General features: G+C 46.8%; 1 protein-coding gene across 2 annotated transcripts in view; it reads right to left on the reverse strand.

Annotated features, from left to right (window-relative positions):
• Positions 1 to 20,879, reverse strand: part of TNFAIP8L3 (TNF alpha induced protein 8 like 3) — a 39,126-nt gene extending 18,247 nt beyond the window's left edge. The window contains exon 1 of one of the 2 annotated variants that reach the window (XM_030931330.1): positions 20,531 to 20,879. In XM_030931330.1, the coding sequence (XP_030787190.1) occupies positions 20,531 to 20,582 (52 nt within the window). In that variant the 5' untranslated portion in view covers positions 20,583 to 20,879. Of the gene's footprint in view, positions 1 to 19,616; positions 20,461 to 20,530 lie in introns of those variants that run through there. The other variant, XM_030931329.1, reaches the window with a different exon arrangement.
• Between the last annotated feature and the right edge of the window lie 2,956 nt (positions 20,880 to 23,835).

Genomic DNA, 23,835 nt, shown 5'->3' on the forward strand with positions numbered 1-23,835 from the left:
GTGTCTGAGAGTGTTTATGTAAGGTGGCGATTAACTGTTTTTTGACAGTTTTAGTAAAACTCCCCTGCATTTCACTCAACATTCTGAGGGTATCTTTCCATGACAACAAATGTACTGTATCATTGTTTTTTGACAATAGCACATGCCACCATTTTCTCTACTGGTCCCCTTGGTAGGTTTCAAACTGCTTCCAGTTTTTGCTATGAAATATCTGCAGAAAGCAACAACCTAGCAGCAGGCTGCCTGTTGGGGAAAAGGGTGCCTATTGGCACATGGTAAGATTCCCTTCTAATGCTCCTTCCTAAGTAACAAAGTGGCAGGAAACACTGAAGAGGAGTTCCATGAATAGACCTCTGGCTCTGCCCAGCGGATCCCATCCCTCCTACCAGACGCCTGCTTGCCCAATTCAAAGCCAAAAGGAGGCTCAACTCTTCACAAAAACGGGTTTGCCCTAACCCAACTGGCTGAAATAGTCAAAATGACAGCCAAAGAGTACCAGAAATCAAGCCGGTTCTCCCTGAGGGTGCTGCCCTGGCTGCCAACCATGCCCTGACTCTCTTATGCCATAGCTGAAACCAGTGGACCCTTGCCCATGTTGCAGAAGCACAGCTGACAGGTTGTTTGTTGAAGCTGAAGGTCCCCTCCCACCATGAGCCCCTGGCCAACCCTTATGTCCCTCTTGTTGGGAAGGCTGGCCCTCACATCCAGCTCAGTGGTAGCCCTGTTCCTGTGCTGCACTGCGACTGGCCTTCCACTTTCCGCATCTCGTGCTGAGTTCTTAGAGACTGATGCTCAGAAGACCTGTGAATCCCCATAAGCAGGTCAGTGCCTACTATGTAGAAGTTGCTCAGTATATGTCTTGTAGATATGTCTCAGTAAATGAATGACTGAATGAATGATTTTAACATGTTTGTTCTTATTCTTTGAGGCTCAGAGTCTATCAGTTCAGGACCCACACCTGGAAGGAGGTGCATATTCACAACATGCAGGTGGAACTGAATTTACTCAAATGCCTTCTGAACTGAGCACAAGGTCCACCCTTTGCCTTTCACATGGAGCTACCTGCTTGGCCCACTTGGATTCTGCCTATCTTTGCCCCAACAACAGCAGCATCGCCTGGGGGCCAGATGGATCGCCCACAATGCTCTCAGTGTTCAGTTCCAGCAGTAAACCCTCTCTCCACGACAGCAGCACCCCTCCTTCCTGCCACCCCCAGAGCCTCCCCATTTACACCCCTTCACACTCATGAGCTATTTTAATATACTCAGGAGCTGTCGGGCATTGGAATAGCACAGTCCACGTTCTGTCTCTCTGGGTAATCCTCTCTCTCTGCTGGCAACTCCCAAACTTTCTCCACCACGGCAGGCACCCAAGAACCCAGGCTCAGAACACCAGACTGCTAACAAGGACACCAGTAGGATGCCACATTCAGAGCCATGGGAGCATGCCAACACGGTAATATGTGAAATTAGTAAACAGCCTAATGCAATAAAAATGTCAGTCTTTGGAATGCTGTAATTTTTGGAGTATGGATGCAGAACCTAAAATGTGCAAAACAATAAAATGGAAGAAACTCCAGTCTATCTTGGAAAAAAGAAACAAAACATGGCCTGCGGCAGTGGGTATTTAAACCTAAAGGACTGAGGCTACTGGAAGGTGCTCTAATTAATTAATGTAGTAACATGTAAACCCTCAGCTTAGTGAGCTTAACAACAACCAGACAAACTGTTAGCTGTACTTGAGAGGTCGGAACACATGAGGGAGAAGAAACCAGAAGGTACTTCTGGATGGGAGATGATTTGGCAGACAGCATTACGGCTTCCTCAATGTTCTACTTGATTATTTTTAGTGAAATATGAATCCTGAACAATGACATTTTTGGATTTCAGTCAATTTGAATGCGGAACAGCAGGAAAAAGGGACATGTAATATATTGCTTATAATCTCCCTTACATATATTCTGTAGTAAAACTGGTTTTGTTTACGGATTTAAGACAAGTCAAGCCATATTTTTAATGTCATGGTCAACATCTGGCCTGTGGAATGTCTGGCTGGTGTCATGGTCAATATCTGGCCTGTGGAATGACAGTGTTGAGGGATGTTGTTAGCAGATGGGAGGTGGGATGACACTCGCAAGATCTCCTGAGGTTGGGCTCCTAAGCTCTGCTGGGACCGTTACTGTGATGGAACCACTCTGAGTCCACGGGGAATACCATTCACATGACATAACGGGAGGGGCCAACTAGCTGTGGAGGTTTAACTTCCTGGAAGCTTCTCAGAAATGTGACTTTCTCTCAGGCTTCCTTTCTAAATTAAACTCTAAGGCCACAAATCGCTCAGAATACAATTTTTTATACTTCTTTAGACTTCATGGTAATATAAAATAGTACCACCAAAAGGTTTCACTGTTTTCCAATCAAATCACCAGGTGTGGTCACTCAAAGATGCTGAGAATGGCTGTCTCGCACAATCAAGATGCCAGGGTATATCCATGGAGTAGCTAGCTCCCCGGATACAGGGAAAACTAGAGAGCCCAGCCCTGGTCCTGACTTTTGCCACTGAGCCAGCAGCAGGAAGTGGAAGAGAGAGCCCAGCCTCCAGCCCTGCCCTGCCCCCCCAGCGCACTCACTGTGTGCCATGGGCCCATCTCTTTACCTGTTGGTTTCTGGGTCTGTTAAATGAGAAGGCAGACTAGAAGATTCTGCTAGTTTGCTTTCTTTTCTCAATTTAATAGTAACCCCTTAAGTGTGATAAATTGAATTTTTGTCATCATCTGGGCACGCATCAGATGTGCGCTGATGCCTGTGGAGGGTCCTCCACGTTCCTCCTCTCCCGCGCTGGATTCCTGCCGCCCCTCCCCCGCCGCCTCCCCCCGGTTCTGCTCCCGCCATTCTTCATAAATGGAATTCTCCTGCTTCTTTCTCACTCTGTAACACCTGGGGCATCGACATTGGAGCCTCCAGCTTTCCTTATCTGTGGCTTCCCTCCAAAATGCTGCTCCCTCCCCTGTTTTCCTGGGGCCCTTGACTCCTCCATTAGCCCTCAGCCTCCTGTCAGCTCTTGGCCTGTGCTCGCCACAGAGCGTGCAGTCAGCAGGCGTCATGCTGGTTCTCCCTAAGGCCTCTTCCTGTGTTGGCCTCAGCGCCCACAGACCAAACCAGACTGCCAGGCCCCCCAGGCCTCTGGCCCCGACAGGCCGCCCTGTTTTGACGTAGCTGTGGGTGGGACTCGTGTCCAAAACCTCAAGGCCAGCTCTTCCCGCTAGTCCCACATCCCAACTGCCCCGGCCTGTCTCCCCAGCCTCTCATCCCGTTTTGCTCAGCGCAACTCCTCCCTAAGCCAAGCACGCCCTGCTGCCCACCCAGCTCCCATCTTCTGCAAGGGGGCCTAGTCAAGGAACCCACACCCGGCTTCACTTGTTTGTTCCCTGGCAGTTCCGAGTGAGGAGACCTTTGATAGAGACAGGAGATAGCCAAGGGGTCCCTGGCAAAACACCCGCTTCAAGCCTAAAACGGCCTGAAAGCTGAAAGACCCGACGACCGGTCCCGGATGAAACCCGCAAACCTGAGGGAGAACAGCCCCTGTCTGCCCGCCCTTCCCCGACAGCTTATCGCTTAATAACGCGCACATGCGCACCGGGGGAACGGGGCCGGAGCATCGGGATTTCGCGCCTTGGGCAGGGGGAGGAGCCTGGGCTCTTCAGCTCGAGTGTGCTGGCCTGGAATTCAGTCTGAGGTGGTAGCCTGTTAGCAGGACCTCTTATTTCTTAAGCTGAGAGGGTTCTTTTAATACATTCTGCTCCCCTCACCTTTCAAAGTGTCTACGGGCCTCATCTTTCCTGGTCATGTGACGAGAACCCGGTTTTAGCTGAACTAAGGAGCAAAAACTTCTGCATCACCTTAACTGTTGCGTTCACCGTGGCGTCCCTGACGTGTGCTAGGAACTCAGTAACATACATTTAAACCTCAAAAAATAAATAGTGATTGGGCAGCCCCGGAAGAGGCCTGAGGAAGGAATGGTCACGGCAGGACAGAGGAGCTGTGGTTTTGTTCCTCCCTGGCTTTCACCACAGACTCAATGGTAACCGCTCTCACCAAGGTCACCAGATAGTCTTGTAATTGGCCCTGAGGAGTGTTTGGAAACATGGGAGGGCATTTTTGGTTGTCACACATATAAGTGGGGGTTCTAAAGGCTGTTTCCGGGGACAGATATGCTAACTACTTGTAATCCTGGAACGCGGAGGGCAGCCCTGATACACACGGCTTACCTGGCCGCCAGCAGCAGGGACCCTCTCTCGGTCTTGCTTTCCTAACCCCACCTCTCCTGGCCCTCCTCAGCCTCCTCCACGCCTCCTCCTCCTCTGTCTATGCCTCATGTCTGGGGGTCCTCCCGAGCTCACTCAGGGTCCTCTCCTCTGTCTATGCCTCATGTCTGGGGGTCCTTCCGAGCTCACTCAGGGTCCTCTTCTCTTGCTAGACACTCCCCAAGTGTGAGATGCCACCCCTGTCCCATGGACTGACTCCTGCCCCATATGTTCCCCAGTCCAGGGGACTCTCCCATCCATAACTGCTTGCCCGATCTCTCCACCTGGATTCCCACAGAATCCCTCCTCCTCCACATGCAATATTTCTCTCAGCTCCTTTCTCCAACCCTCCTGAAGTCTTCTCCTTGTATTATACGTGACTCTGCCACCGGCCTGTGTCCAGACAAGAACCTGGGGACCATCCTTGCCTTATTTCCCTCCCTCACCTCTCATATCTAACGAGGCCTCCGACTGTCTATTCAGCTTCTGTGATGTCTTTAAATGCACCTGCCTTCCTCTGCCTCTCTCTCGCTACCTCAGTACAGACCCTTACGGTTTCTTCCCCGAATGTTTGTCTGTCTCCTTGCTCATCTCTCTACCCCAGCTACCGTTCTATTTTCCACACCAGGCTGACAGCAGGCTTCGACGATACTGCTCCTCTAGAAAGGGCCTCGAGGGGATTCCCATAAACTTCAAGACAGAGCCCAGACAACTCTTTAGCATGCCACACCAGGCCACTGAACTGACATCTGTCTTCTCTTCACCCTCTACAAACCCTAAACTTCTGGCTCCAGGCCACAGGCAGGTCTCACCTGCACCAGGCCTGGGTCACCTTGCACCTTTGCATTTTCTGTCCCTGTGCTGGGACACTGACCTCTTACTCTCTTCACAGTCCAATTCCTGCTTAGCTTCCAGGGCTCCATTTGAATGACTTCTGACTTCTAGGCAATTTCTTTTTGCAATCACCTACCCTGTCACTTACCACCTTGTGGAGCCATCAATCATCCACTAGCTGGATGAGGAATTTTATCACCCACTGGTCTGTGAACTCCTTGAAGGCAGGGACCAAAGCTTATTTATCTGGGCAACTGTAGCCAGGGACTGAAACAGAGAATATTCATTGCTTGAATGCACGGCTCTCACTCTTGACTTTTTATTGAAATGCATTCACGCTCATGTCAGCAGCAATAATGATAACGAGAGCTGGCATGTCTTCCAACCAGGGGCCTGAGACACTCCCACCTGGGCATGGTTGCCACATCACTCACCAGGTTGCTCTGTCACTCCTTTTCTTTTTATTTAAAAAAGTTATTTTCAAAGTAATACAGGGTACAATTATTTAAAAAGTCAAATCAGACTGGGCATGGTGGCTCATGCATACAATCTCAGCATTTTGGAGGTCAACGTGGGAGGTTCACTTGAGGCTAGGAGTTCGAGGCTGCAGTGAGCTATGATCATGCCACTGTACTCCAGCCTGGGTGACAGAGCAAGACCCTGTCTCAAAAAAAATAAAATAAATAAAAAATAAAAATAAATAAAGAAAAATAAAAAAATAAAGAAAGAAAAAAAAGAAAAGTCATTCTACGAGGGAGGCTTATAACAAAATGTAGCATCCCCGGCACATCTCTGACGCTAGCTCCTTACAGACAAAACACTTTAAACTATTTTAGCTGTTTCTCTATATTTAAATTACATGTGTACACTGTTAATTCTTGATTTTATTTACTTTTAACTTTCTACTATAGAAGGTGAAAACTTAGCTTTCTTTCCCATTCATTTCTCCTTCCACCTTCCAATTTGCTTCTCTTTCAACATTTGGTTAAATCAAACTTCAGTGATGACATTACTATGATTTAGCTATCATTCATAGCTGAGTCATGTAGTGTCCTATGACTTCCATGCCAGTATTTCCTTTCTTATTCATCTTGTTTTCCCAGGAGTTAAACACTACTTTTTAATATCCTGGTTAGTTTTTTATCTGTCTAGTGCCAATTCACTCCTAAAGTTCCTAGCAGAATAGAAAGTTCTTCTCAACAGGTTCAAACACATCAACTAATCAACTGTTTCCATTTTTTTTTTTCTTGAAAACATCTCTGGCAGCCCTCTGTCCCCCAACTCAACTCTGGGCATGTTTTTCTTTATGCCTGACACAGGCAGTCAACCTGGGTCCTCCCTTCATTCTTTACCCCTTCTCTCCTGTGTCTATCTCCTGTTTCTTGGGTCTCACGACTCCTTTTTCTTAATTTAGTTCTCGGTTCAGTGGAGCACTTGGTCCAGCACAGGTATCAGCATACTGCCTTAAAGAGCTAGAGAATAAAGGAGAAAAAGGCAAAATAGAAATAGAAAAAATTGTGTAGGTACTTAAATAACAATGTAAGGTATAAATAACCATGTAAGGTGTACTTAAAAACGTAAACACAAAAACAGGTGGCAGGCCAGATTTGGCCTGGGGGCCTCAGTTGGCTGCCTCCTGAGCAAGCAGCTATCTCAGGAAGAGGACATGATAAAGTCATTTTTGGGGATCTAACATATCATACAATGACTTTATTCCAACCACATGTTTGATGGATGGTTTGCCTTAGTCCAGAGCTCTATGTTGGAAATCATTTGCCTTGAGAATTCAAAGGCAGGGCATCACTGTTGTCTAAAGTTCAGTGTTGCTATTTAGAAAACTAGTATACATTGGTAAGGGCCTGTTTTTTCCTCTCTGGAAGCTTTTAAGATTTTTGCTTCATGACTCGACTCCAGGAATGGTCATAAGACTTGGATTTTTCACTGCCTTAGTCCCTCTAGCACTCAGAAGGGTTTGTGGGGGTGGGTGGGGGCCCAAGGCAGAGAAAATGGAGAGGAGCATCTGGGCCTGAGATGGGCCAGGGAAGGGAAGACATCCCAGGTAAGGCAGAGAGCTGGGACCAGGGAGATGGGGAGGACAGGGCAAAGTCAGGAGTATAAATTGAGGTTCTGGAGTATGGACAAGATGGGTAGGGCCCATGGGGGAGCCCAGCTTTGCTTTTCTGGAAGTTTTAGATTCTTTGAGCTTAAGAGATGCTATCCTCCAGGTGGAGGGGCCCAAGATAGCTGGGGCAGCCATGACGGGACTCAGTGACTCATGAGAGAATGGACTTGTCCTACAGCACTCCTGTCATGTGCCCCATGATTCCCTAAAACACTGACCAGCTGCTCTTGGCCCTCATGTGGCCTTGATTCCACCTGTGTGCTGTCTCAGCACCAACCTCCACCCTCTTCAAACACTGCTCAGACCTCAGTCACTCCCATTGGGTTACGGCAATTTGGCAGAGCTATTTTTTACATAGTTTGTTTTTTAACAACAACACAACAGAAAACAAAGCAAAACACTAAGAATGGGTGGAAACAGGCCTCTTCATCCATTCCCTGAGTGTTGGCACATCACTGACCTCCCTCCCAGGATGAGGAGAAATCCTGGTAGGGGTGGTTGGTAGCCCCTGTGCTTACCACGCTTGCTGGTGTTAGGATGAGCTATCCATCATTCTGGGCACAATGCTCCCTTTGTCCAACAATTTACTCCTATCTCAATCATTCTCCCTTTCACATTCCCTGATCTCTCCTTTTAAAATCGCAGTGGTCATAGTCACTTACTTGCAAATAATAAGAAAAGATGGCTCCTTCATAAAGGCACTAAATAAGGGAACTTTCCTGCTTTCAACTTGAAAACTAAGAAAGAGTGATTTTTTTTTTTTTTTCTTAATAAAGGGAGTTTTCTGGAAGGGTGAAAAGCATAGTCAACATAGAGTCATGAATGACTTGATGGGGCTACATTCTCAGAAATGCATTGTTTGGGGATTTTGCCATTGTGTGAACCATCATATGGTATACTTATACAAACCTAGATGGTCAAGCCCACTACCACCTAGGCTACATGGTACAGCCTTTTGCTCCTAGGCTACAAACCTGTACCGCATGTTACTGTACTAAATACTGTAGGCACCTGTAACACAATGGTATTTGTATATCTAAACATGTATTAGGTACAGTAAAAATGTAATATAAAAGATAAAAAATGGTCTTCTCTAAGGCAGTTAGCATGAATAGAGCTTGCAGGACTGGAAGTTGTTCCAGGTGAGTCAGTGAGTGAGTAGAGAGTGTATGTGGAGGCCTAGGACATGACTGTACACTGCTATAGACTTTATCAATACTGTACATCCAGGCTACACTAATCTTATAAAAAACATTTTTCTTTCTTCAGTGATAAATTACCCTTAGCTTACTGAAACATTTTTACTTTATAAACTTTAAATTTTAAAAAACTTTTTGACTTTTTAAATAACACTTACCTTAAAACACAAGCACATTGTAGAGCTGTACAAAAATTATGTTTTCATTTATATCTTTATTCTATAAGCTTTTTTCTATTAATTTTTTTTTTTTTTACTTTTTAAACTTTTTTGTTAAAAACTAAGGAAAACATACATTAGTCTCTGCCTACAAAGGGTCAAGAGCGTCAAAACATCATCAGGTGCAAGGAATTTTCAGCTCCATTATAAGCTTAGGGTCTACTATCACGTCCAAAATATCATTACGTGGCACCTGACTGTATAATTTTATACCTGAAAAGGAGTAAGGATAAATCATTTTTCATAATATAAACCAAGAAAGTAAATAAAGATAGACAAAATCCTGGCTGATGGGGAATACCAACTATTAAGGGTGACTGGGGCTAATTTTAAACTGGGTTAAAAACTCTGTTAAATGTGAATCTAAATGGTGCACACTTCCTTTTCTAGAAGCTTCCTGACTGGGCTTCCTCTGCTTGGGAGGCTAGAGGGGAGTAAGGAATTCTGGGACCACCGTATGAGCTCTTATTTTTAGCTTCAAGATGCATAAAGAATCCTCAATTAAATTTCAGTCTAATTCCTTCAGAAATAGATTCACATTATAATTTAGTATCACATCACACCTCAATAATAATTTTTTTTGGAACGATGGACTAACGATGGTGGTGGCACACCAATACCTCCTAAAAGCTAACAATCCTGTTATAACAGACTTTTAAATGTCCTTGCTTCCCCCTCTAATTTAAAAAGTAATAAAAACACAAAATTAGTATAGGTAAATGAAAATTGTGGGAAGCGAACGTCACTCATATCTGGGATAGAGGTCAAGGACAGAGGAAGGGTGGCAGAGGGCACACGGGTCAGAGCTGCCAGCTGGACCTCCTGTCAGCCAGTGAGCAGCAGTGACGCTGAGTTTCAAGACAGCCAAGATGGCTGAATCCATAGGCTCACCCACAGGTGCGTTTAGACTGGGAGGCTGCAGTGCCCTCAGACAGTCTGTAGGCCTCATATTTACAACCTCATTAACTATTCTGACCCTCTGTTCATGGCATGGAGGCCCACAAAGGCTGGGCCAGGTGGGCTCAGAATAGGAGGTGGTGATGGTGGTGGAGGCATCAGAGAAAGCATGGGCTGAGGCTAGGGCAGGGGGTGTGCAGGGCAGAAGGCTGGATCACCCCAGGCAGGGGGCTGGGCAGAGCCAGTGAGGGGGGCCACAGAGGACTGCTCTAGGGAAAGAGGAACACAGGGAATTGATAGAAGAGCAAGTTTCAAGGGAGAGGATGGAGAGGCCTGGGACAAGCCTGCAGGAGGATGAACTGGGGAACAGGCACTGCAGCTCACTTGGCTGTTGTTTATAAAAACAAATTACCAGCTGAAAGCTGCATGTACTCACTGAAGACAAATCTGGAAGAGTACAAAGAAGACAATTAAAATTACCTATACATTCATCACAGAGTGGCTTATTTTGCTCTAGCATTAACAAAAAATCTCAAGTGCTTACGTGTGTGAATGTGAGGGGAGATTTCTCCCCTTCTCCATATACAAAGGGGCATATGTATAGGGGTGGGTGTGTATATGCGCATTTATGTATATACGTACATACAGCAAAACAGGGATCACAGATTATTGAACCTTCTTTGACAATGTTATAATGTGAACATTTCCCTATATCATCAAATGTTCTTCAAATTAACTTTCCTTAACATCTGAATAATATCCCACTGTGTGGAAATGTCATTATGTATTTAATCATTCCATAAATATCTGACTGAATATTCAAGTTGTTTATTTAGGTTTGTTTCTGCCCTCGCCCCGGACAGTTTTAAATAGCAAAAGTCTGCCATTTACTTTGTGATTGGGATAATTTAATCTCTCTACATCTGTTTCTTCATCTGTAAACTGGGAATGGTAATACCTGCTTTATCCATGTCATGGTTTTGCTATGAGAACATGTGTGGAGGAGATTTCAGTGTTCTATGATTTCACAGTCTTTTAACTTCGAGTGACTTGGTGGCTGTCAAGGCCACCAGCAGAGTTGGGAAAAAGTGAGGGAAAGGTGATGGCCTGGATGTGGGTGTGTTGGGGTGTCTCCTAAACAGTAAGGAGGAGGGGTCTGGGGCCTTTAGAAGACAGGATTCTTGCTCAGGAGAGAAGACTGGGTTAGAGTACAACTTTGGGAGTCTTTAGCTTCCCAAAAGCTTACAGCTTTTGTTATAAGAACAGATGGTCTTTTCTAAAAGAAAGAATTTTGTCAGAAAAAAGCAAGGCAAGAGCTCCATCTTAGGGGACACAGGTAGGAAAAAGGTATTAATGAGGGATGCAGGAGGAGCAACTGAAGAAGGGTATAGGGAAACCAGGATTATATACAGATAAGTTAGAAACAAAACAGAGCCACAAAAATTCAGGTTTAATACCTACCAGATACTGCTGTGGGCTCTCTAAAAGTTGACCCTGTATAAATTTAGCTCTGCCTGCCTTGTTTGACTCAGCGAATTATGAAGTTAAATCCTAAAGGTAGAGAGACCTAACATGGGATGAACAAACATGCCAGTTTCTTTACAATAAAAAAATCAATCTAAAGAAAGATAAAATGTAATTGGAGAACTAGTGGTCAATAAACCTTTTCTTGAAGCTAGTAGCTATTTAAGCTCAAAGTAAATTAACCTTTGCAATTGTCCCTGGACATCTGTAAAACCTACCAAATGCCTCTCAAGTATTTAAAAAAAAAATGCACTTATCTTCTGAGGGCTTTGTGGAGGGCTCTTCTGACTCAGAAAGAGAAGTGGTCCTGACCCAAAGGAAGGAAGCCCCTGGGCAACGTGCTAGCGTGGGCCTGTGCTGGTCTGACCTGTGGCAAATGGGCCCAGGATGGAGAAACCTAAGAAAGGAAATGCAGGTGATGGGAGGGAGTGGTAAGAACACAGTAGAAGATGTCAGAAGGAAAAAGAGCAAAAGTCCTTTTGATATCTCAATATCTGGAATAGTTCTCTGATCCTTTTTTTTTTTTTTTTTTTTTAAATTACCTATGTTTTGGGGTAAACAGAAAGAAACCACGGGATCTGGCCTCCAGTTCTTGTTCTAACACTGCCTGGCAGTGGAACAAAATGTTTTTAGCATCCCAGGTCAACATTTCAGAAACGGGACTCTCATTCTTTTTAAACCCTCCCCTCTCCCTAAATAAAGCTCTCACATCTTTTTCGAATTGCTTTTGGACTGCCTTCTTGGAAGAAGTCTTCTCTTAGGGCTCAATCTAGTTTTCTTCTTTATACTGTTTTCACATATTCTACCATGAGCTTGTACTTTTTTTGTCAGAAAATAATGTTACTGACAAGCAATAACTAAGCGACAATGCTTGAAACACAAACCTGAGTCATCCAGCTCTGAATGTCAAGTTATTTTCACTATGTGTACTCTCACCTTTTGAATTTTCTCTCCTCAAGTCCTGCTGGTCACCATGTCCTGGGGATTGTATATCTGAAATGATTCTAAATGCTGGGGTGAAAAAAAGGGCTTAGGACCCAGCTCAAGCACACTCTGAAAAAGGGTGTACTTGACTTTGGTATCTCTCTTAACTCTGCTTTTCAAACCTTCTTCTCTCCTCTCCCACCAGGCCCGTGTGATCAAGAAGAAGCCCACGGCTGCAGCATCCTTCTAGGACCTTCTCCTTAGCAGTGGCTGTGTGGTGACTCTCCCATCTTCCCTCACAGATCGCCCTTTACCATCCCCTGATCTGGAGCTCGAGTCAGCCAGTCCTTGACCATGTTGTTACTGGGCTAATGCAGGGAATGTCTGCGGCTTAAAGCAGGCCTTTGTGGAGGCAGAATGCCCTCCCCTAACAGAGGCAGCCTAAGGGTCAGGGTTCTGGGCACCGTGGAGGCTGTGTGGGGGATGCAAGGCAGCCTGGTGGCATCCATGAATCTAATTACATAGTCTACCTGTGCAACAGAAGAGTCTCTGGAGTTAGACTGGCTTCATATCTACTGAGAAGCTGTGCAATCTTAAGCAGGTTACTTAACCTCTCTGTGTTTGGTTTTCTGTTCTATAGTACGTAGCCCAGAAGGCTGGTATAAGGATCAACTACCATATAAACAATTAACCCAGTCCCGAATACATTGTAAGTGCTTAATTAATATAGGATAAATAAAAAAGTAAAACATCATTATACTTTTATGTTCAGTAACAGCCCTCGGGGGCTGACCTTGGGCTGGCAAGGATCATGCCATCTTATTTCTCATCTTGTTTTGCCACAACTTCTTTTTTTTTGGAGTCAGAATCTCTCTTTTGCCCAGGATAGAGTGCAGTGGCACGATCTTGGCTCACTGCAACCTCTGCCTCCCGAGTTCAAGCGATTCTTCTGCCTCAGCCTCCCAAGTAGCTAGGATTGCAGGCAGGCACCACCATGCTCAACTAATTTCTGTGTTTTTAGTAGAGATGGGGTTTCGCCATGTTAGCCAGGCTGGTCTTGAACTTCTGACCTCAGGTGATCTGCCCGCTTCAGCCTCCCAAAGTGCTGGGATTACAGGCATGAGCCACCGCACCCGGCCCATAACTTCTTAAACCCTGGTTTCTCTTATCCTGTAACCCCCAATCCCAGTCTTCCCACCCTCACTTTCTCAGTCTTATCCAAAGGAAATGAAGGAGACAGGACTCAATTGTGGCAGGAAACAGCTGCCACAGAGGCCTGCTGGGCAGATGGCCCCCCTCACCTACCTCCCGTATTTGACTTTGTATTTGTCCACCTTCCCAACATAACCCACAGGCTCCAAATCAGGAGCGTGGGATGTGTGTGCTCACTAGCAACAGCTCTTTCCAGAATCTCCTCCCTCATGTGAAACTGGATGCTTCTACTACAAAAATATAAACCAGGAGTCTCCATGAAGCTACGTATGGCTAACATGTTTCCTTTCATGGCCAGAATATTTTCCCAGAAAGCACATTTTACTTCTGAAACACAACCTAGAAGCCAGTGGCTGCCCCTGTGGTTTTTCAACAGTTTAAAACAATATTGGACACCACCAAGTGTCTCCTTTTTTTCCCGGAGAACTGAGTTACAAAATATTGGTTTCTATTAGGGTGTGTCTAGCACTTTCTGTGCTGCCAAGCCTTCCATTTTTATAGTCTGCACACTGGTAGATTTTCCATGAACAGGCTCAAATTTATTCCCAGGCAATGATGCTTAGGAAACCCAATATGAACATGAAGATTGTTCTAAAGCAGACTCAGAATTTGTCCCATGCCATGGCCTAAAAAGAGCATTTCTAATATGTAATAAAATTTTTCTAGCATACCTTAAGATATATATATGGCAAGGGGGAGGATATTTGCTCTCCTTATATGATTTTTTGGATTGAATTTTTAGAGGAAACTTGTCTTTTAAATTCTTCTTCTCTATCCTTTTATTTCTATATTTGTATAGAATACAGCCCAAACATCCACCTACACAGGCATTTTACATAAAGAGTTGGAAGCCAAGTGACTGAAAAACAAAACAAAGTTATTTATGTAGTGTCTTTATAGAGATTTACATGTGAATTTGAATGGGAGCCAAGGGTAATGCTGGAGGGAAATGAACCAGTTAGGTAACTGTGCTAATGGAAAGTGTGACTATAATTTAGCTTTGTTGACAAATAAAAAGGCAAGTGCTGTAATTTTTAAAAGAAAAATAACATAGGAAATAGAGCTTTCCATGTATATATTCATATACACTCAGTCTTCACCTCAAGAAGCCTTCCCACTAGAACTCCAAATCACATTGCCCCATGCTCCAAATCCTGCACTATTTACTGCTGGTGATGCCCAGTTTTATAGATCCAGTTTGGGGTGGGTTTTCTCTCCCCAGTATGGCTACAAACCTCTGGAAGGCAGGAGCACATCTAAGTGCATTTCTGTATACTATCACAGCACCTGGCACCACTCTGAACACATGTTTTACAGCTGATCAGCCGGCATCTACTGGACTGTGTGGATTGAACAGTTGGATTCAGAGCTATGAGGTCTAGAATGGCCACTTTAATCTGGCAACTGAAACTGCCCCAAAGAGGTCTAGACAAAGTTTGCAGTTCAATAAGTATCCCCTGAACTCTGCTGGTAGACAGGCCTGCCATCCCTAGTAAACAGTCCTAAAGATCTGTGGAGGCCACCTGTGGTGACCACTGCCATGTGCTTCACGGACTCCCCCTTCAGGAACGAAGGACTTCCTCCAGAAGTGGCTGGTAGTGCTACCTGCAGAAGCCCTCGGCTGGAGGGAACAGTCTCACCCAAGGTCATACCTCGTTCCTTGAAATGGCTTGCCTTTAATGACTGCTTATTTTGGGGGTGTAAAGGTAAAAAGGCCTGGCCTCTCACCCCAACTCAGAATAGTTCTGATGAGCCATTCTAGCTCCAGAGCTCCCATGGACTCAGCTGAGGCTGTTGGGTCTACATGGTAGCTCAGCTTCTCTGCCCAATCCTGCTCCCTTCCCTTCCCCCTTTTTTCCCTTGCCTTCTACAGGTATTAATTCCAAGAGAAGTTCTAAATAAACCTTGTGCATGCTGCTGACCTCCATCTCAGAGTCTGCTTCCTAGCAAACCAACCCACAACACCATCCATCCAACCATCCACCCACCCACCCACCCACCTATCCAGCCAGCAACATGCCACTATGTTTAGGGGACATGGGTGGCATGGGCTGATACAGATGAAAAAGACCCAGTCTTTGTCCTTAGGAAGCTAACTAACAGTCCAGCACAGGAATAACCATAAAGTATGCAATAGGAAGGGCTGGTGTCAAGGGAGATGTAACTGGGGATGTGACGCAGGTAAGGGAGGTGAGGAGTCTTCATTCACTGGCTTAGGCTGTGGTTATCAGTAGACATACCCTGTCTCCTCATCCAATGTCAAGCCCTGGACGACAGGGTGAACTGTGTCCTTATTTCTCTTTGCATTTCCTATAATTCCTAACACAGAGTCCCAGACATTACAAGAAATCTTAAAACACTAAAACAAAACAAAACACTGAGGGAAAGCCTTGGTATCCTGTCTACTTTATAGGACAGGTTTCTGGCTGCTGGTCTGGCCTTTTAGGACAAAGTTCTCAGGAGGTTCCTCAAGATGCTCATTCACTTACTATGTCCATACAATCTCAGGAACATGAAGAAGCACAAGACAAGGTCCTGACTCCCAAAGCAGCTACAGCTTACTCTGTGGATGAGGCAGAGATCCATGCAAATTTCAACAAAGGAACAAGAAATGGGAAAATGACTAATAGCCAAACGGCACATCATTCCCAGGCTGCCCTTGCCCTTAGCAGGCCAGCCCATTTATCTTCAATCTGTCAGTAGAGAAAGATTACCAAACAGTCTCTGCAAGAACCTAGCAATGAGAATAAACAAACCCTCAAACCTCACAGTGCCTCGAAACCAATGCACCTGTGAAACTTATTGTCTAAAGGGGAAAAGAACCTTTACCCCAAACATCACTGCTAAGTGCCTGAAGGAAGAGGGGTGGCAGAGCCCGTCTCCTGCATTTCCCTGCCTCCAGAGAACGTTATCCAACACAACATGCCACTGTCTCCTTCAGCTCTCCCTCTCCTTTCACTGCTTTTGTACAATCTGTCACCAAATTCCGTTGTTGATTTCTCTGAAATGCCATTTGCACCCTCCCTCTTCTGTCTCGCCTTAGTGCCACTACCTTTTCTGATGTTGTGGCCATACCCTGGGAGTTGAGGTGCCAAGTCCAGGCAAACCTTGCATCTCTCCATCTCTGCCAGATGTACATCCTGAAAACTCAGCTTTCATTTGGTCACATCTCTGCTCAAGAATCATGGGGGCTCCAGAGGCCCTGCCAAGACTAACTTACTCCCTATACTCACCTAGCTTTATCTCCCAGAACTCCCCAGTATGTGCCCTCTATTCTAGCTGCCTTCCTGTTTGTTTGTGCCTTCTGAGACAAGTTGTATGACTTCTGGAATGTCATTCCCTCTCACCTGCCACCTCCTCAACAGGATCCTATTGAATCCCATCCATTCCTTCAGTTGGTTCACGTGGACCAAGCTGAGCATGTAGGGGGGAGGAGAGAGACAGGAAGGGCAGAGTTAGGAGCCTGGTGTTTTCCCAGTCCTGTTTTTCTCTTGTGGTTCCCCTACCATATTCTGACTCCATCACATGGAAATGCTTTTCTGCAGCACCGACCCAGGCACAAAGGCACCATCAGCTGGATTGCCCTGGACCATCTAGTTGTGGAGGAAGGAGCTTATCTGCCCTCAGCTGGGTGGGCTGTCTTGATCTTCCAAGCCAGAAAGGGGAAAAAACTGATGTTTACTCCCCTGTTGCATCTTAGGAAAGACTTAACCACTCCCAAGTGAATGCATCAAGCTCTGGGATTTCTGAGAGATGGATGGTGGGTTTGCCAAAGAAAGAGTGCCAAGTTGGGTCTCTGGAAAGAATCCAGTGTTCCACAAACCTTGCCTCTTCCCTAATCATAGAAAGATCCATAAAATGACAGAAACGCAGCGGAGAATGCAGGCAGCAGAATGACACAGAAGCATCATTCTGTGCTTCCTGAAAAACAGAAAATGCAGATGGAGACAAATTTCATCCTCTGCCCCACCCTCCACTGCAGTGTGTTGCTCTATGAGAGATCTGCTCTGCACGCACAAAGTGGGGGGAACTTTGGAAGAGTCTCTTGAAAGTGGTACAGTAAAAAGTGAGTTGTCTTTGGAGATTTTCTTACTCCTCTGCCAATAGGTGACTAGAAAGGTGACCATGATGGGCAAAAGTGGCAGGGAGGAAGGTGAGCACCTCCTATGCTTCCTGCCACCTTGAAGGGAAAAGGTTTACCAATGGAATGGGGGAGGTGGAGGGCAGGGGATTGCCTCCTCTTCTTCCGGCACCATGAAAGAAGAAACGCTTTCATCTCCACGTTAGCAGGTGGATTGAGTAAGGGGTTCTCTGTTTTTTACAACTTTCCCTAGAGGCGTAGGAGAAGCTGGTAAAAGCAGCAGGTTGGAATATCCCCATCTCATGCCTTGTGCTGGAAGATGGATGAAGATGAGAAGAGGTAAACTAAAAACACATCCTCAAGCACACACACACGTGCACACACGACAGAGAATGAACGAGAGACTGAAAAGGAGAAAATACAAATCTCTTTAGTTAGTTATATTAATGTGATAATAACAACAGCAACATTAATTGTTTTACACATGCATTTATGTTTTAAAACACTGGAGTTCATTATTTAGCAATATTCTTACAACAAATAATCCAATCAGGTAATAACCAAAATAACAGCTACCATTTACTAAATGATTACCAGGATCACCTCTCATGTGTTATTATACTGAATCTTCATAAACCCCTATGGTACTATTGTTATCCCCATTTTACAGAGTGGGAAACTGAGGTTGGAGATGTTAAATAACTCGCCCATGAGGTGGAGACTGAAACTCAGGTCTGTCCAGTTCCAGAATCCAGCCTTTTACACTTACAATGTCCATCTTATGGCAGGGCTTTTCCACAAATTCAGGAAATGGAAAGGCATGGACGAGGAAACAGCCTTTATGTCTCAACTCCCTGTGAGGCAGATACACACACACATACAAGTACTCCAAGAGGTCCCACTCTGCTGTACTTCTCAGTTACACCCATTCAGCTTTCATAGATACAGGTCCATGGATGAATGTCAAGTTTCTTGTAGGGACAAAGGTCAATCTCTAAGGAGAACATTCCTCTCATCTAACCTGCATCTGAATCCGCAACAACGGTTTCCATTTGACAGGATGCAGCCCTAGCAAGGTGGTGAATTGACATCCAGCTTTGAAGTACTGTCATACAGGAGAATACTTGAAGACGGAATATAATGAGTGAGACTGAATGCCATTTAGCAGAATGGCTTGTGACATTAAAATACAAGTTCGACTTGTGAGATTTAAGCACACGCAGAAAGAAGTGACTGCAGAAAACAGTAACGCGCAAACAAATGGTGACAGCTCACGAGAGCGGGCTGCCCTGTTCTTCATGGGGTCCATCTGACCTTAGTGATGTTTGCTGTCAGCTACACAGAGGCCTTCTGACACAAACTGACCGTGAATATAACCGGGATATTAAACACTGGGGCAGGCTGTAGAGAGAAAACAACAGGGTGCGGAAGAATTCTTTTCCTTCCCTTTCACCGAAGTACCAGGGATTCTGAAGATACTCCTCCCTCCCCCGACTTCTCCTCCTTCCTCTTTCTCTAAGCCTCCTTATCCTCCTCCCCCTTCTCCCTCAACCCCTTAACTTCAACCAGAAGAAGAGATGGAGGGTTGGGCAGGGTAGCACAGAGAACGCTGTTCTTGGGATTTTGAGAGAGTTAAGTGTCAGTGTCAATGTCTCTCTCCCGCTTGCGCTCTCGAAATAGATACACACAAAACACCTACTGGAACTTTTAAATGATGACAGTAGATCCACAAGCCACCTGTGAAGCAAAATCTCAGCACTTTATAGTCACAGAAACATATAGGCATGCAAAGGGCTCATGTTTATGAATTATATCCACATATAGGTACCTACGCAAAGCAGGTGGCTCTCGCACACACACAGGAACCCTCAAATACAAACATCTTGGCATTTCCTTTCCGCCAGCCTTGGCCCTTCCCACCCACCCAAAGGTGCAGACCACAGCCACCCTCTGTGGGGTCGGATGCAGGGTGAAGGGCGTCACTAGGTCCTGGCTAATCCCTGGCTGTGAGACGTGGGCAAGCCCTTTACTCTACGGGAATCTTTGTAAAATGAAAATAACTGCCTGGCCAGCGGCTGTGAGGATGAAAGGGTATTAATAATATACACAGGGCGCTGTCCTGCTTGGTTCCCGAACCTCCCTTTCCTACACCCACGGCTGGAATGATGGTGACTTCTGTCACTTGGTCCCCACCGTCAGTATTCTAGTGTGACACTGGGAAGAGTGGGGGCTTAGCCAGGGCCGCGGTCTGTACAAGAGGGTCCCAGCCCGCAGGTCACGGGACTGCAGGCCCAGGGCTAACCTTCAGAGCTGCACGAGCGCCGGGAGCCGTGGGCACGTGCGGAGGGCGAGCCGGTCCCAGGTGCGTAGACCCGTGGGTGGGGGGCGGAGCGGGCCAGTGGAGGTGGGCAGAGCCCGGCGGCAAGTCGACCCACGGCTGTGGGTGGCTTCCTCCTGTTGCTCAGTATCAGGGAGTGGCGGGGGAGGACATTCATTTTTTTTTTCTTCCCTAAGTAAGCATCCACCTATTTCCACTTATTGCTTTAATAACTATCGATTATGAAAAGTCGGTGGGGCCTCTTAAAGGAGAAGACCGGCTCCGCGCCCCCGCGCCTGTGTTCGGGACTCGTCCGCGGGGACCTTCTGGATCTTCTCTGCCGGCTGCGCGGCAGCGATGGACGAGCGCCTGGGCACAGGCTCGCCTAGCAGCCTCGGGAACCGCAGCTGCAAGCTGTGGTTTGACCCCTGCCCCATCCACTCTCGAGGCCTTTTCTGCTCAGAAGCCCCCAATCACGTTCTTGGACCCAGTCACCTGCTCCGCAGCGCAGTCCCGGCGACCCAGGTTCGAGGACCGGGCCTGCGCTCGGAAAGTTATTTCAAAAGGCAGATGTGTTGCAACCCTCCCTGCAGCAAACTACAGTACGCGGATTCCCGAACCCTTCCCCGCCCCCACCCAGCCCGGGCCACCAGAGCCCGCCGCAGGAGACTGGCAGCAAGGAGAGCCACTCCTGAATGCACCTTCCCTTCCTCCCGCGCGCCCAAGTGCAGTGGGGTTGGGGGAAGACCCAAAGCAAACTCACGGCGCGGAGCAATCGCCAGTCGTCCTGGCCTGGAAGGGGTCCGGCTGCTGAGGATCGGCTTCCCGATTTCATGCCCCAGCCTCCCCTCCTCCCCAGCCCCAGCCCACCCGGCTGGGCCGTCGCGGCCCCTCGGTACCTGCGGCGGTCACGGGCTCGCCCTCGCTCTGCTCCCCGGAATCTGAGTCCATGCTGCGGGCTACTGGCTGGGCGTCCACGGCCACCCGCCCGTCTGCGGGGCGCTCGGGCAGCAGCGGCGCACTCAGTGCGGACAGCGGAGCGGCTGGAGCCCGGGCGGCGCGGGCTGGGCGGTGCGCGGCGGCAGCGGCCAGGGGGCGGCTCCGCAGAGTAAAGCGCCGCCCGCGCCCCGCTCCCCGCGTCCGCCGGCCGGTGCCTGCGCGCGAGGCGAGCGCGGGGCTGAGGGTGGGGCGCGCCGGGAGAGAGCGGGGAGGAGGAAGGGGAGGCGGGCGCGCGGAGGAGCCAGAGCGTCCGGCGCCCGGTGGGCTCCAGGCTGGGGTTAAATACCCCGGGGGCGGCGCCGCGCCTCCCTACCCGCGCCCTGCGTCGGAGCCCTTGGACTTCCCCCGCGCGGCGAGGTTGTGCTGGTCTTGCAAGGCCGAGCCCCTTCCCTAGGGTGAGGCCAAGTTTGTAAGATTCCTAGGTGAGAAAGCGCTTCAACTCGCGCAGGAAAGGAGAGGTTCCGAGTGTTCCGAGTTATGGTGCTGCCAGGGTTCGAGTCCAACTCCACCGCTCAGAGACCTTGGATGAGACCTGTGTTTTCTCACTAGGAAGATGAGGGAAGTGGGCGGAGGTGGGGGGTGATAAGGGAAAGGGGCGGGGTGGGGGGAAATGACAGTTTTCTCGTAGGACTGTTGTGGGAAGTAGTAAGACAAGGCATGTGCGGGCCAGAGCGCAGGGCCTGGCACCTAGCGACGAAGTAAAGACACAGGCAGGTAATGCTAACTCTGGCTGTTTGAATCTTCTTCCGGCGCGGGCAGGGCAGGTGGGGCAAGCGGTGGTGAAGCTGGTTCCGGGGGCTCGGTGAGTCCGAACCCTGACTCGCCTGGAAGGCTGGAGCTACCCTGCCAATCAAGCAGCCGTGCCAATTCGCCCGCGACTAGAGAGGGGCCAGAATAAAATTTAAAAGCTTTTCTTTGTAGATGGGATTAAACACAGAGTGCTTAACTTCCGTAACACCCTCCTTTCTGAAAGGGGGTGGGGAAGCATTTGTAAACCTATTTACTAATTAAGAGCCCAAACGAGGGGGGAAATGCACGGAGCACTGAGGCCTTTTTTTGTTGTTGTTAATTCTTGGTTATCTATATGCTCTTATTGTCTCCCTATTATAGGCTCCTACACTCACAAAGCCTCAAGATGGGTTCTCTGCATGTCAAGTCTGCTCAGAAAGTGCAAACTATTGGCCGGAGCAAAAGAAAATCAAGAAGAAAAAGTCTACTAAAAAGCGCCACTTACTGAACGTTTCCCTTTGTGTCCTCATGTAATCTGTACAATGACCCAGTGAAGAATTTAGGTTGCACCATTTGAAAATTCTTTTTGGAAGTAGAAAATGGTTGACAGTTGGCAAGTTCATAGAATTCAACTTATTTTCACTCCCATTTTACAGATGGGAAAAGTCTCAGAGAGAGCAGATGATGTCCATGTGGTCTCAGGTCATCCAGTAGGTGGGTGAGCTGGGACTTGAAATCAGGACCTTCTGATGTCCAGATCTGCTCCTAACTGCTATGGTATAGTGTCATAAGTGAGTTTTGGCTTCTGGTCTACCTGACGGCTGCCTTCTTTAGTGAAGTGTGGTCTTAACAGAGTGCAAATACCACTCTACTTTGTGTTTGCAGAAAACAAAGGATGGCCAAGCTCAGGGACTCTAGTGATAAAAGTTGGATGGATATTGATGAAATGGTCAAAAGAACCCCACAGTGGATGTGTTATCTTGGGCAAATGGCTAAATGTCCCTCGATTTCCTCAAGTGTTGGTGTCTCCTTCATAGGGTGTTTGTAAATAAATTAATGAATGTGAAAGCTATTACCCAATGCTTGGCACACAGTGAATGTTTGATAACTGGAAAGAACACTAATTCTTATAGCGAATGGATCCCATTTAGAAAAACAAAATATTTTAGAATTGCATTTCTTAATGAAAAGAAAAAAGTGGGGGCCAGGCGCGGTGGCTCACGCCTGTAATCCCAGCACTTTGGGAAACCGAGGCGGGCGGATCATCTGAGGTTGGGAGTTCGAGACCAGCCTGACCAACATGGAGAAACCCCATCTCTACTAAAAATACAAAATTAGCTGGGTGTGGTGGTGCATGCCTGTAATTGCAGCTACTCAGGAGGCTGAGGCAGGAGAATCTCTTGAACCCGGGAGGTGGAGGTTGCAGTGAGCCGAGATCATACCATTGCACTCTAGCCTAGGCAACAAGAGTGACACGCTGTCTCAAAAAAAAAAAAAAAAAAAAAAAAAGGAAGAAAGAAGAAAGAAAGAAAAAAGTAATGGCAAAATTTGGATACAAGATGATTCTCAAAAAACAAATAGTTGGGATCATTTAAAAACTTTGCTATAATAGCTTTGCAGTCATAAAGTAAAATAACAATGATAGCTTCACAGAACACAGCATATGGGATTGAAAAGGCATTCAGCTTCCTCTAAAGGTTGTGCCTAGATTCAATAACAGGAAATGTGAAACTTTCCCTATTTCCTTAGATCTCCTTTCCTTGCACTTCATGGAAGCTTTTTTGGTTTTGTTTGTGTTTTAATGTACAGGTAGCCTGGGTTGCAGTGTGAGGGAGACAGACCACAGAGACATGTATGGATAACAGCAAAAAGGAAATGGAGAAACTACTGGAATTTGATCAACAGTAAACAATGTACTGAGAACATACGTTTACAACATGTGTATGCTCATCAGTCATCAGGTCTTCACTAACTATCTAGTACATTTTGACCCAGAGAGAAATGCTTGGGGCATGCGGGGGGTGAGAAAGAACTGGTCAAGGTATCCTGAAAAGTCTTTGAGTGAAGTTCTTAGATAATGCCTATTCATTTACCTGCTCCTATATTCATTCATAGTATATTTCTGCGAAAGGAGGCAGACATAGAATGAAAAATTGAATTGAATATGGAATTAGACAATGGGGAAGAGAGATCCAAACTAAAAAGGTCTTCATTCCAATTTCCTATGATGTGCAATCTGTTGTCATGGGACAGCAAGACAAAGGGAAATGACTACTGGCACGCATGTGAATTTAATGAGGAACATTAGTGGAACATACCTTATCTCTCCTCCCAGTATGGAAAAATCTGTGTAAGAGAAGGAAGTCCTTAAAATAGTGTCCTATGACCATCACCCCGACTAAAACAGTGAAATCTGAGGTGGTGAATCTCCTTTTACAAACCAGTTCTGATGTATTTCTTGGGGGGAAAAAACTCT

Source organism: Rhinopithecus roxellana, chromosome 5 (genome assembly GCF_007565055.1).
Source record: "Rhinopithecus roxellana isolate Shanxi Qingling chromosome 5, ASM756505v1, whole genome shotgun sequence".
Lineage (NCBI taxonomy): Eukaryota > Metazoa > Chordata > Mammalia > Primates > Cercopithecidae > Rhinopithecus > Rhinopithecus roxellana.